At 39.9% G+C, this 13,577-nt stretch overlaps 1 protein-coding gene across 1 annotated transcript; it reads right to left on the bottom strand.

Annotated features, from left to right (window-relative positions):
* Window positions 1-2,913: 2,913 nt before the first annotated feature.
* Window positions 2,914-3,426, bottom strand: LOC145570362 (uncharacterized). Its single transcript, XM_081629418.1, has one exon. It carries the CDS (start codon window positions 3,424-3,426, stop codon window positions 2,914-2,916), a length of 513 nt encoding a protein of 170 aa, XP_081485544.1.
* Between the last annotated feature and the right edge of the window lie 10,151 nt (window positions 3,427-13,577).

A 13,577-nucleotide genomic window follows, 5' to 3' on the forward strand; every position in this document is an offset into this window, starting at 1 on the left:
GTTATGCTACAAATTAGCCTCGTGTTTTGTTCGTAAATTAGGAGTACAAATTGTAAGGGTTTTGTATACTCCAAAATTATAAGTAAACACTACTTGAACTTGTCTCTTATGTCTAATTATTGCGGTTGTCGTTAGCAAAAATAAATTTTGTTATTATAATTATGAAATTACAAAATTTATTAGTTAATTGAATGTAAAAAAAATTATGGAAAATAGGGGATCAAAATTTGGTGTCTACATAATGCCCCTCATTGATCAAGTTTGGAACAAACGATGATCAATGATTAGAAAAAGATAGTAAATTTTGATCCTTCAATATAGTTTATAAAGAAACTAGAGTAAAGTAAAACAAAATGCTAATAATCATCGAGCATTTGCTTAAATATGGCGTGAGAATATTTGCGGTCAAATACGGCGTATCGATTGTGGTTAAAACTTAATCGTCAATTATTTGCAGTTGAAAAACTGGCTTAAAAATTTTGAATAATTGATTATTAATCAGTTGTGGTTGAAAAACCAGCTTTGATAAATCTCGATTGCGGTTGAAAAACCGGCTTAAAAAGTCTTGGTCGATTAACCAATGATCAAGTGTGGTTGAAAAACCAGCTTTGGGAGTCTTGGTCGCGGTTGAAAAACCGGCTCGAAAATTTTGACCTATTGATCAGTCGTGGTTGAAAAACCAGCTTTGGAAACTTCAATAAAGAACTTAATCGTTCATTACTTACGGTACAAAAAACCGGCTTGAAAGATTCCATATAGGACGGAGATAATAAACAGCTTGAGGCATATCAAAGTGCAACCGTAAAATTGGCTAAAAAGACATTCATAGGATTAATTTGATTCTGTTTGACTATCCTATTCATGTACAAAAAAGCAAATTTCACGGGTACTTTAATCATGAGAATATGGAGTAAAAAAAACAATTGATTGTTGTCATAACACATGCATGTAAGTAAAGTTTGCATGAAGAAAAATGGCATGTTGTGGGGGGACTAAAGGCATGAAAGCTTATAGGTGTTTCAATGTAAGGTGGGGTTTTTGCTTGCCTATATAAGACATGAGTTTGGGTGATCATAATCATCCACTTCTATTCTCCTTTGAAACAAGAATACTTAGTCTTTCTTGTTTTCCTTTCCTCCTTTTCCTCAAATTTTCTTTCGAAATTATGGATATGAAAGGAAAAGAACCCAACTACTTGAATGAAATCAATGAAGTAGACTACAAAAACACTTTATTTTCCATGGGGTTAGGGGTTGCTTTAGGAGAGAAAAGTTATGCAAAAATCTTCTTTGATTCCCTTCTTCCTCTTCTCAAAATTCCACTTTGCTATGACCTTATTTATGCTTCTACTAAATATTGGGATGAGAAAAAGCATGTTTTTAGGTTTAAAGGTGGGGAGACGGTTCCAATGGTAGAAGAAATTGAAGGCCTCTTGGGTTTTTCCATGAGTGGACTATTGGTTACAACAAGAAAGTGTACTTCTACTAGTGGTTATTTACATGAGGCTTTAGGCATATCTTATCATGATGGTATGACTTTCCATCATGAATATTCCATCCTTATCAATTGTGTCCTCGAACCTTTTAAAGCAAAAGGTACCAGTCTTAAACTTGATATTTCATATGGCTCAGCACGAAGTCGAGCATGCTTGATTGCCCTCATGGGTCTTTTGTTGTTCAAGGAAGATCTTGGGTTGTGTCATAACAATGTAGCTAGCTATGCACTACAAATGGTTTATGGGGGCCGATTAGGGCCGTTGATCTTGGGGGAATAGGTCCTTAGTCTTGGTCATCAAAAGGAACATCCATACACCTTTATGAAGGGGAGCCCACTGGTGCTTCACTTGTGGCTGATGGAGAAGTTTAAGTTGGTGAAACCTTTGAATGAAATCAAGTACCATCCTAAGATTATCCTTAGTAGGGGTTGTTCACCCTCATATCATAAGGTAAATAAAAGTAATGCTTGGAGCTTTACCCATGAAGGTGAAATCCAATGGGTAACCTCTCATTTGGGGATCAAAGAAGTCATATATAGTACTGCTAACAAAAGGGGTGTAGTGCTTCCAAGTATCAACAAGATCACTTTTTATTATCCGTGGAGGTGTCTTCGACAGCTCGGGCAGCGACAAACCTTCCTAAAGGATCTTCCCACTGATGAATGTACTACTCATTGGATAAATACCAACATGTTGAGGGATCTGTTCAAAGTTTGGGATCGGGTTAAGAAAATTCCATTTCTCCCGGTCTTAAGAGATCCGACTATTGATGTTTATTATGAAGGGTGGCTTCTCAAAGATGTGGGTTCTTTAAAAGGCCAAAGATAGAGGATGAACCCTCGATCAACAATTCGAAGAGGATTAAGGAAGAGAAATGATAAAGTCAAGAACGGAAAGATTCAAATGCCCTTTTTTTCTTTTTCTTTTCTTTTTTTTTTTTTTTTTTTTTTTTTTGCACTTGAACTTTTCACGTAATAAGTCTAGGGTTTCCTTAGCACTATGGGCATTTGAAGCGCCGAATTAGGATCGAATGTCATCTTATGTAACATTGTGTTTTTAAGGTTGGAATTTCTCATTGGAATGAAGTTTTTCTTTAAAAGTCGACTCAATTATTGCTCTAAACTTTGACATTTGTTACTTGAAATTTAAAGTTTATGATCACGAGATCATGATTTAGAATATTTCATTTTATGAGCCCAATCATGTATTTTAACCGTAAATGGAGGTCCAAAATTTAGACAATGACATTAAAGCCTAAATATACAATCGATATATCTAAAGGAGACGAGATTATAAAAATTGTAATTCGCATGCAACCCTTAGATTGATTGAATGTCATACATTGACGAGTAATTTCTCTCTTTTTTTTTGTTTTTGTTTTTTTGTTTTTTTTACCCGTATTGACTTGGGTATGGATACTAAGCGTAATACTTTTTGAGTTGATCAAGATTAGTGAAGTGGAGGAAAGTATCACCATTCATATCGACTAACTTTACTGCCCCGGCAGGAGTGATGTGTTTGACCAAGAATGGTCCTGACCAATTTGGTTTAAATTTTCCCCGAGGATCATGAAGAGGAGCGCGGTTTTCTTTTAGCACCAAATCACCCTCCTGGATGTCTCTATCTCGAACTTTTTTGTTGAAGGCTCGAGCAATGCGTCGTTGGTAAAGTTGGGTATTGTGAAGAGCCTGTAACCTTCGTTCATTTGCTAAGGCAAGTTCATCATTCCGAAGTTTGAGCCATTGATCTTCAGAGATTTCACTTTCATTCATGACCCGTAAGGATTGAATTTCGATTTCTATGGGAAGGATGGGTTCCATCCCATACACCAAGGAGTAAGGAGTAGTCCCTGTTTGGGTTCGAATAGAGATTCTATACCCCCAAAGAGCATACGACAACTTGTCAGGCCATTCCCTTGTATTTACAGTCATTTTTGCGATTATTGTCCGAATGGTCTTATTGGCTGCTTCAACTGCTCCGTTGGTTTGAGGGCGACAAGGAGAAGATTGATGATGTCTAACTTTATACTTTTCAAGAGTTTCTTTCAATTGCCCCTCGAATTGCTACCCATTGTCCGAAATCATTTCAAAAGGTACTCCATAGCGACAAATAATGTTGTTTATCACGAATTTCGAGACTTGTTTTGCACCTAATTTGGAAAATGATGCTGCTTCAATCCATTTTGAAAAATAATCAATCGCTACTAAAATGTATTGATGCCCATTTGAAGCTTTCGGATGAATTTGTCCAATGATGTCGATGCCCCAACTTGAGAATGGCCACGGTGAAGTGAGATTATGTAGTGAGACGGGTGGCATATGGTTGAGATTTGCAAAGATTTGACACTTCTTACAAGTCCTTACAAAGTGTATGCAATCTGTCTCCAAGGTGGTCCAATAATACCCGGCTCGCAAAATCCTACGAGCCAACATTCGTCCGTTCATATGTGGTCCGCATTCTCCTCCATGGATTTCTCCCATGACCTTTCAGACTTGTTCACCATGAATACATAGTTGCAAGGTTCCATCAAAACCTTTATGATACAATTGATCTTTTAATATCACAAAGTGAGCGGCTAGCCTTCGAATTGCAAGTTGATCTTTTTTATGACTCCCTTCGGGATATTCCCGAGTGGCCAAGAAATTTTTTATGTCGCTATACCAAGCGTCCTCTTCGTCTCGTATAGTTAATGATGCGAGCCATTTCTTCATCCATGATCACTGGGGAACTTTTTTCTTCTACATTTACAAACCGAACTTTAACGTTATCTTCCCAGGTTAAATTTACTGCCAGATTTGCTAGCGCGTCAGTGAAACTATTTTTTTCTCGGGGGAGATGTTTGAAATCGATTTCCTCAAAGCAGGGGATAAGTTGTTGGAGATGGTCAGTATACATTTGCAACCTTTCATCTCGAACCCTCCACACTCCAATTGTTTGAGATATAATGAGGTTTGAATCACCATACACTATAAGATTTCTTGCCCCTGCTGCTAAGGCCGCCTTTACACCGTAGATGCAAGCTTCATATTCAGCGGTGTTATTGGTTGTTGGAAAACTAAGTTTTATTGAAAAGGGAATATGAACTCCATGTGGATCAATAAGTAACACACCTGCACCATTCACCCTTCTATTAGATGCTCCATCAAAGTACATCTTCCATTGTGATGTATTGATATTGAATAAATGTTCATCCGGAAAGTCATTATCGAATTCATCTCCTGATATAGGCCCATCAGCTAACGTTTCAGATATGGCTCTCCCTTTAACAGATTTTTGACTAACACATTGAATATCGAATTCTGAGAGAATAGCATGCCATCTCGCAAATCTTTCACTCAGAATAGGTTTCTCAAAGATATATTTGATAGGGTCTAATCTTGAGATAAAGAATGTTGTATGAGCTTGTAGATAATGTCGGAGCTTTTTTATCGCGTAGATTAGAGCGATGCATGCCCTTTCTAAGGGAGTATATCTAGTCTCATATTCTAAGAACTTTTTGCTTAGATAATAAATAGCAATTTCTTTCTTTGTACCTTCTTGATATTGCGCCAACAATCCACCCATGGCAGTTTCTGTCACTGTAAGGTACAAGAGCAAAGGTTCCCCAGGCTTGGATGTCATCAAAACTAGAGGATTAGAAAGATAATTTTTCATTGAATCAAATGAAGCTTGACACTCATCATTCCACCTTTTTGGCACATTTTTCCGAAGAAGTTTGAAGATTGGTTCACATCTAGTTGTAAGTTATGATATGAACCTGCTGATGTACTGAATTCTTCCCAAAAAACCTCTTATTTCTTTTTCATTCTTTGGAGGAGGCAATTCCTTAATGGCCTTAACCTTATCTGAATCAACCTTGATTCCTTCTTGACTTACAATAAATCCTAGAAGTTTTCCGGAAGTTACCCCAAACACACATTTCTGGGGGTTTAATCTTAAGTTGTATTTCCGAATTCTATCGAAGAAAGACTTCAATGCTGTAGGGAATAATTTCAAGCTTTAATCCCACTAGCTCGAACCCCACTGTGATCATACACTAAAGTACGGTGGCGTCCAAAAGGGAAGAAGATAGAGCAAAAGAGTCGCCAACAAGTTTTTAAGGAACTTGTAAACCGTTCATAGGATGAAGGTTACACCCCTTAACGATCCAAGAGATCGTCAACTCCATAAGGTCATGAACCAAATAAGGGTTCGGGGATGATGGTACAAATCCAACCTAAAAGAGATTGAACCTGCCCTAATAATAGGCCTCTACTTTATTCTGATCGTATTCATGTGCGCTTTCTGATTAACATGCAATCAATAGGATTAACCCTAAACCTGTTTATCTATGTTGGTTGAATATTAATGCACAAATAAACTATTATTGGCGATCACTTGAATTATAATCAAATTAACCTAACAAGATTATTAATTATCTTATTAAGCGTGATGACAAGTACCAATTCCCTTTAAACATGCAATAAAAGGTGTGATCAATCAATAAAGAATAAATAATGTATCAAGCAACATAATCAATAACCATAACAATAATTATAACCGTTATAATAATAATAATAATAATAATAATAATAATAATAATAATAATAATAATAATAATAATAATAATAATAATAAAAATAATAATAATAATAATAATAATAATAAAAAATCATAACAATTAAAATCATAATCATGTTCATGTTAATATTAAAGCATAATAAACATAGCAAGATCCTAGGCATGATACTAACAAGATTAATAACAAACCCTAGCATGTCACTAAGCAATAAAAATCAAAGCTTTAACCCTAACATGATACTAACAATCATAAATATTAGGAAGAACGTAGGAAGCATCACAACAATCATACTTAATATTAAAATTACCCTAGACATGATACTAGGAATCAAGATAACAATCTAAGCATGATATCTACATCATAACATTAAGTAAAAACCATTAAAGTACTTACTTTGATGCCTCGTACCTCTTTCTAATAACAAAATACACGCGTTAGTAACTTCAAGGAAAAATAATAAACAAAGCAATTAAATTAAATAATTGAAAGAGAGATTTGGGACCAAACCCTCAGAAACTAAAAACCTTTCACGTCTAGGGCGAAGGCAACTTCGAATATGGCTAGGTGTTTCTTGATCTTGTGAATGCGGAATTTTGTATGAAAACAAAGTAAGAAAGAAAGATGAATGTTTTAAAGAATGATAATTAAACTTGTGAATGAAGAGAATTGGTGAATGATAGATGTAGATGATGAATGATGAATGAAAACGGAGTTTTTGATACGATATTTATAGAGAAAATCAGCCAAAAAAGATAATTTAACAAAACAGAGTCTGACGCTCAGGAAACAGAGCTGGCGCCAACCCTGGCTAGCTGGCGCCAGGCACCAATGGCTAGCGCCTGGTGCCAAGCCTGGTTCCAGGCGCCAAGGCCTGGGGTTGGACGCCAGTCTTGATTTTAACGCGTTTTCAAAAATCCGATAAGTTTACCGTACTGGAGGATAAAATAATATAATTTTCTTCGAAAATGCTATTTGATTTTGATTAAAACTCTGAAAAGTCAACAAAGTCAACTTATCAATGCTAATCGAATTAGGAATGAAAAGAACTTTCTAGAAGATTCTAGAAGACTAAAACCATTCCTAATTGCATTAGGAATGATAAATCATATTAGGCCCTCCCCTAGATCATTGGCCGTACATAAAGCTCAAACCGGGCCCAATTTAGTAAATTGGCCATAACTTCCTCAATATTAATCGGAATTGGGCTTATAATATATCGTTGGAAAGGTCTTTGCAAGCCCCATCCAACTAAACCACTATTGGACCCATATCATGGACCAACCAAACTGGATTGGCTGTTTTCTTAAAATAAAGTTTTCAAAAACAGAAAGAAGAGAAAAGAAATAAAAACTTTCCGCAACACTAGACTTTCCACACTTTCGTTTCATTCGATTATGATTCGACGTGAAAGGTACTCATCACTGGGTTTTGTTTTGGGGAGACACAAATGGGTGTCTACAGAAGCCTCCACTTTGACTGAGTTTGGAGAAACGCAAGTTTCGAAAACAAAAGTCAAAGTAGCGATAGGGACGGAGAATGATTCAGAACGTTCTGCGATCCTAAATCAATCTTGTAACGCCGATACCTGCAAAACTAGCGTTAGTTAAACAGATAGAAGAGTTAAGAAACGCGTATCTTTCACCGTCGAGCACACGTCTCTGAAAGTAACCGATTGCTGCTGTCGCTGTTTTGATGACCTCCTGCAAGCTAGAGAATGCCATCCCGCTTGAAAACCGCTACGCCTGTAACTTCTTCCAAATTAGAAGATTGCTTCGCCTGAAACGATCCTCCCTGCAATGATAGTACTCCACATCCTAGGGAACACTATCGAAGATTATTTCTCTTGAAACAATCCTCATCCGCCTTGATAATATTCCACATCCTAGGGAATATCATCGAAGATTATTTCGCTTGAAATAATCCTCAGCCGCATTGATAATATTCCACATCCTAGGGAATACTATCGAAGATTATTTCGCTTGAAACAATCCTCATGCTGTTCGTGACAACTCTCCGCAAGCTAGGGAATGATGTCAAAGATATCTTCTCTTGAAGTCATCCTCATTCGATGCGATAATTTTCCAAAGGAAATTACCGAAGATCCACGCCTGTCGATCTTTAAAAGTTCGCCTGAACTTTGCTTCCGCTGTGCCTGTACGTCGGCGCTCTTTTGCTTTGAACCTGTATGTCGGTGCCCTTTGCTCTTGAACCTATATGTCGGTGCCCTTTGCTAATGAGCCAATGCTTAGGCGCTTTAAGCTAAGTGAGACAATCTCTTATCAGGTCGATCACTTTATGTAATCAAGCCGATTACTTAAATCATGTCAAATTGCTTATAGGGGCTAACTGACGTACCAAGGAACCCAAAACATGTTGCAGAAGGCTAGCACAACCTCAACAGGTGGCTGAGTGCTTTGGCGTCGCTGAAAAACCATCAGCGCCAGCCATTTGGTGTTAGCGCCAGGCGCTGATGTTGGCGTCACGCGCCAAGCCCAGATTGTGACGCCAATGCCTAGGGACTGGCGCCAGCACGGGATTTTCTTTAAATGCCCGTTTCTTCTTCATTTGCTGCTCTGTTTGTCGCGAAATTGCTCGAAAGAAGTCCGAAACTTCAATTGCTCATTGCTTGCTCGTTTCTCAACCGAATTCGCTCAAATTTGTTGCAAATCAAAGATCTTCTCATCTATTTTCCCGATCTATGTAAGTTTTCCTCAAACTCACATCGGTTTTCATGGATTCTTGGCATGAATATTCACGAATTTTATGAAAATTCGAATTCTATGATGCTCAATTTGCTTTGTTTGTCAAGTTTTATGCCATGAAATTGCTTGTTTATGTTTATATATTGCCTTGGGAATAATTTGAGACTTGTTTGACTCAATTTGGTGAAGAAATGAGCAATCTACCATTGTTGGACCTCTTAAGGTCGTGAAGAACAATGTGGCTTGTTCTTGACATTTTTGCTAGCAATTCTTGTTCAATTTGTCACAATAATCACTATAGTGTTGCAAGAAATTATTTGATTGCTTGAAAAAATGCTGTCATGCTCAATTTGAATTTACTCTGTTTTAGTACTACGTACTCTGTTTTTGCGAACATAGTATCATGCGGCTAGGCGAACCTTAGATACTATAGAACCTAAATTTATGATGATTCTGCACAATGTAGCATGGCTAGACAACGAGGCTTGGGTTCACGGTCTCGAAACACTAGACGGGAGCATGAGCCCGTGGAGGACGACGCCACACCGTCCACTTCGCTTGGTCGGCTTCCGGAGTGGGACGAGCAGACTCTGTTCTTTGCCCCTGTCCACCACATTTCTGAGAGGGTGAGACGGGGTACCGAGCCCGGGAGGACACGGCATCACGACTCTGGCTGTGACGGTCTAGGCGACTTGTACAGGATGCACATCGCCAGGGACCTTGAGACGAGACTCCTATGGGAGTCTTGCGGGCTAGTTACTTTGTTTGAGACTTCCGAGGCTATGGTCGCCTCCAGCGGGGGTCATCACGTAGTGCGCGCTTTGGTGGAGTTCTTCTGGGACACCACCAACACCTTCCATTTTCCCTGGGGCGAGATGATGGTCACCCCTACAGACTTCAGTCTCATCACAGGACTGAAGTTCACTTCTGTGCCACTGCCATTCGACGGTGGGATCGACGTCTTTTCTTCAGAGGTCGAGGATTTGTTGGGCCGATTGCTATTCGGGCCCGAGCTGAGGTCGAGACGACTCAATTCAGTGCTAGAGGGATTCGCCGCTCGACGCTGGCAGCGGCTCTTGATGACGATGCGACCACCCGAGAGCAACGGGTGCGCATCTTTGTGCTGATGTTGTTGTCAGGGACATTCTCCCCTGACAAGGGTAGTAGGGCATTGCTTTACTACCTCCCTGCTGTCCGTGATCTCCAGCGGATCGGGACTTATGACTGGGCCAGCTCGGCCTATGCTGATTTTGTTCGTGCGCTGAGGGACTCGTGTCGTCATCGGTCCTTTAAGACGAATGTTGTTTTGTCTGCTTTTTGGAAGGTCGTAGAGGTAAACATTATTACCTATAAAGTTTAGCCCTACATATTAGTTAACATTTATTCACACTTCTAACTCTTTGTAGATCTGGTTCTACGAGCACTTTCCTTCTGTTGCGCCGGCGAGACCATCGCCGAGGGGATTTCCGGTGAGCGCCACTTGGGGCGGCCACCACGTGGACATGTCTACTGCATGTGTCCGGAGCTGGATCATCTCGGTATGACTTTTAATGTTTATCTTGCTCTTCTGCGGTGCTTTAGATATATTCTCGCCTGATTGATGCCTTTTATAGGGACCTGAGGTGGTATACCGACCATGGGGCGGTTGGACAGTCCCTGGATTAGCCTCACAGTACTCTGCTGAGCGTCGCTATTTTTTGGGGACCTATGGAGCGGTCGCGTACTTAGGAGAGAGAGTCGCTAGACAACATTCTTCTGATGTCTTTGTCGTTCCTGCTCCCCCGCCACGTCACATGTTCGACGAGGCACGATTGTCGAGCATGGCTGAGGGAGCTGGTACCCTTTGGCGGTCCCATGTGATCCTCGGGCGGTGTTACGCTGAGGAGCTACTACCTTTATTAGCTCCAGCCCCTGTACCGACTGAGGATGTGAGGGTAAGATTCTTAGCTTTTTTATTTTTCGCCAAGTAGCCCCCAAGTAATACTTTACTGATTTTTTTCTGTTTTATCAGGATGGTCCTGCTGAGTTTGTGCCGCCCCGTATGTCCATTCACTACCAGGGAATATACGGGCCGATCGAGGAGATGATTTCTCCGGCTCCCGAGGGCGAGCGCTTCGTAGAGAGGTCGATTCCTCGCCACCAGACTAGTGTAAGCCTAGTTTTAATTCAGAATTTTTTGTGTTTATTTATCATGCATTTTCACTGACTTATTTTTCTGACAGTTTTCACGCGAGGTGGTTTCGGTTATGGCACGATGCATAGATGCCTTCCGGAGCCAGCTCGTCCGGATGAGGAATGTGGCCACCTGTCGTCGGGATGACGTTGTCCGAGAGGTAACCTTTCTTCACTTATTATTTATGCGTTATGGCTTCAGTTTTACCTTGTTTCTGATTTAATTCTTTTTGCAGGGCCAGCCTATCGCTTCTCACACCCGTACGAGACCTGAGGGGCGGAGAGATCCGGCGAGGTCTAGCTCGAGACGTCGTCGTACTTCGTCAGGGGGTAGAGGCGGTCGCTCTGAGGCTGCTCGGGCCGACGTTGCTGAGGGCTCGGGATCTTCTTCTGAGGGTGCTCCTACTGCACCGGTAGGAGAGGCTACCTCGGCTTTCAGAGGTGGTGGGATGTACGAGGTCGGCTCGTCATCGCAGCAGCCTCCGCGGTCTCAGCCTCAGGTTGATCCTGGCTGGAGCGGTCCTATCTTGAGTCTTCCTCCTCCTACGGAGACTGGAGCTGGTGCTGAAGCTGGAGCTGGTGGAGAGGTGACTCCTCGTACGGCGCAGTTTTATGGCATGATGGGCCTACGTCCTCCGGCGCCTTAGTTTGTTTCTGTATATATATTTTATTTTGACTTTTTATAGAACTTTGCCTTTGACTCATTATTTAGACGCATTTTGTATTTTTATGTTATCGTAAATTTATTTGATTGTTTATTATTATGTGTATGTTAGTGTGTGCAAAAGAAGTGTGATAACAATTTTTGCGCAAAAATTCCGTCATTTTTATTATTGATGGAGGATATTATCCGACTCTCTCCCCCAAAAAGAAAAAAATAAAAAGGAAAAGAAGCGAAAAAATGCCGGTTTTTTTGGAATTTAAAATAAAGTCCAAAAAAAGAATAATATAAATTAAAAATAATTGTTATATTTAATTAATTAAGAAAAAAGATAGAGAAGATGTTTAGGAATAGTAAACGGAGCCATAAAGTCATTAATCGACTCGAGTTTAATATAAAAAATGCAAACTGAGCACGCGCGGCTGTCATGGTGACTTGGCGCCAGCTGGCGCCACACTATGGCGCGTGGCGCCAGGCGCTACACTTAGTGTGTGGCGCCAAGCTCTGGAGGTTGGCGCCAATCTCGGGGGTTTGACGCCAATTGACGCTGACTCCGTGTTTCGGTCTGATTAAAACTCTTCGCAATTTGTGCATAAATAGTCCCCTGCTCAGCCGATTCTTCTCATAATTCCAGCGAAAAAATTTATTCTCTTCTTTAGAAAAAATAATAATCATGTCTTTAGCCACTAAAACTTTCACCCAATACACTCATGAATGGCGTCGATCTCTTAATGCTAGAGACAAAAAGGAATTAGATTTATTTCACTTGGGGGGAATTTATGGCATCAAAGGGGTAGATCTAGACCTAGACTTTATACATACCGCTTTAGAATTTTGGAATATTGCTACGCATTGTTTCAGAATAGGGTATGATGAGATTAGCCCTTTGCCAGAGGAATTTGGTGCTATCTTAGGCTTCCCTGCAATAGACCTGGTAGTAATCTCTAGAGTAGATGCATACTACTATAAGGATTTCGAGCGCTTCTTTAATTTAAAGGAAAGGGATTTATCAAAAATAGTAGATGGCAATATAGTTAATTTGAAAGAATTCGCACGCTATAATTTTGATAAACCGCTTTCTGAATCCTTTCATATATATAGAATAAGGGCGTTTTTATTTTGCATGCTCAATCAATTTTTTCTTAGTTGTGGTAAAAATAATGAGGGTCAATCAATTATCACCACTGTACTATAACAAATTGAATTAAGGTGAAATCCAATGCCATTAATAGTTGGAGAGACCATGATTAGTCTCGATGAATTGAAAAGGGACCCAAAAGTGCCTTTTCGCGGTTTTCCAATTTTATTACAGGTAGAAAAAATAACATTTTTAATTACAGAAATCAAAAAATATATTTTTGTATTGTAATAATAATTTTCATTGCAATTTTTTTACAGATGTGGCTAATGGAGAGGCTAGGATTAATTAGCCCTCCGGATGACATCGAAAAATATACTCCCAATTGCTTCGTGAGAAGAAAGAAGCGCATCCCTAAGATTGGGCGCCATGGGTGGAGAAAAGTATTTGAATCATGTGATTTTGCTATCAAGTGGGTCATCCCATGGTGGAAAATAGAAAGGATGGTTGGTGTTAACAAGCAACCTTTCTGCCGTCTTCCAAGCTTATCTCGCGTAACATATTATTATCCCTGCAGGGTAAAGAGACAATACGGCTTACTTCAAAATATTCCTTCCGAGGATCTTCGTCCTCCCTATGAGTACCCTGTATCTCAAGAAGTAGATAGATTCGACGCTTACTGGAGCGCTAGACCTTTATGGGAAGTGATTACCCAAAAGGTTCCCCCTTCTTTACCTAATGATGTAAAGAAGTGGTTGCTGAAGAAATCTTCGATTGATCAGGGTAGAACTGATGTGAAGAATCGTCTAGGTGATAGGGTGACGCCTGCCAAAGAACGCTTAGGTGCAAGAATTGAATTCAAAACACCTACAATGCCTAGGAAGAAAAATACTACTAGAGACAAAGGA

Source organism: Chenopodium album, chromosome 2 (genome assembly GCF_948465745.1).
Source record: "Chenopodium album chromosome 2, dcCheAlbu1.1, whole genome shotgun sequence".
NCBI classification, from domain to species: Eukaryota; Viridiplantae; Streptophyta; class Magnoliopsida; order Caryophyllales; family Amaranthaceae; genus Chenopodium; species Chenopodium album.

Excerpts from the sequence above, each read along its gene's own strand:
- LOC145570362 (XM_081629418.1), bottom strand. The coding sequence starts at position 3,426 with ATGACTGTAAATACAAGGGAATGGCCTGACAAGTTGTCGTATGCTCTT.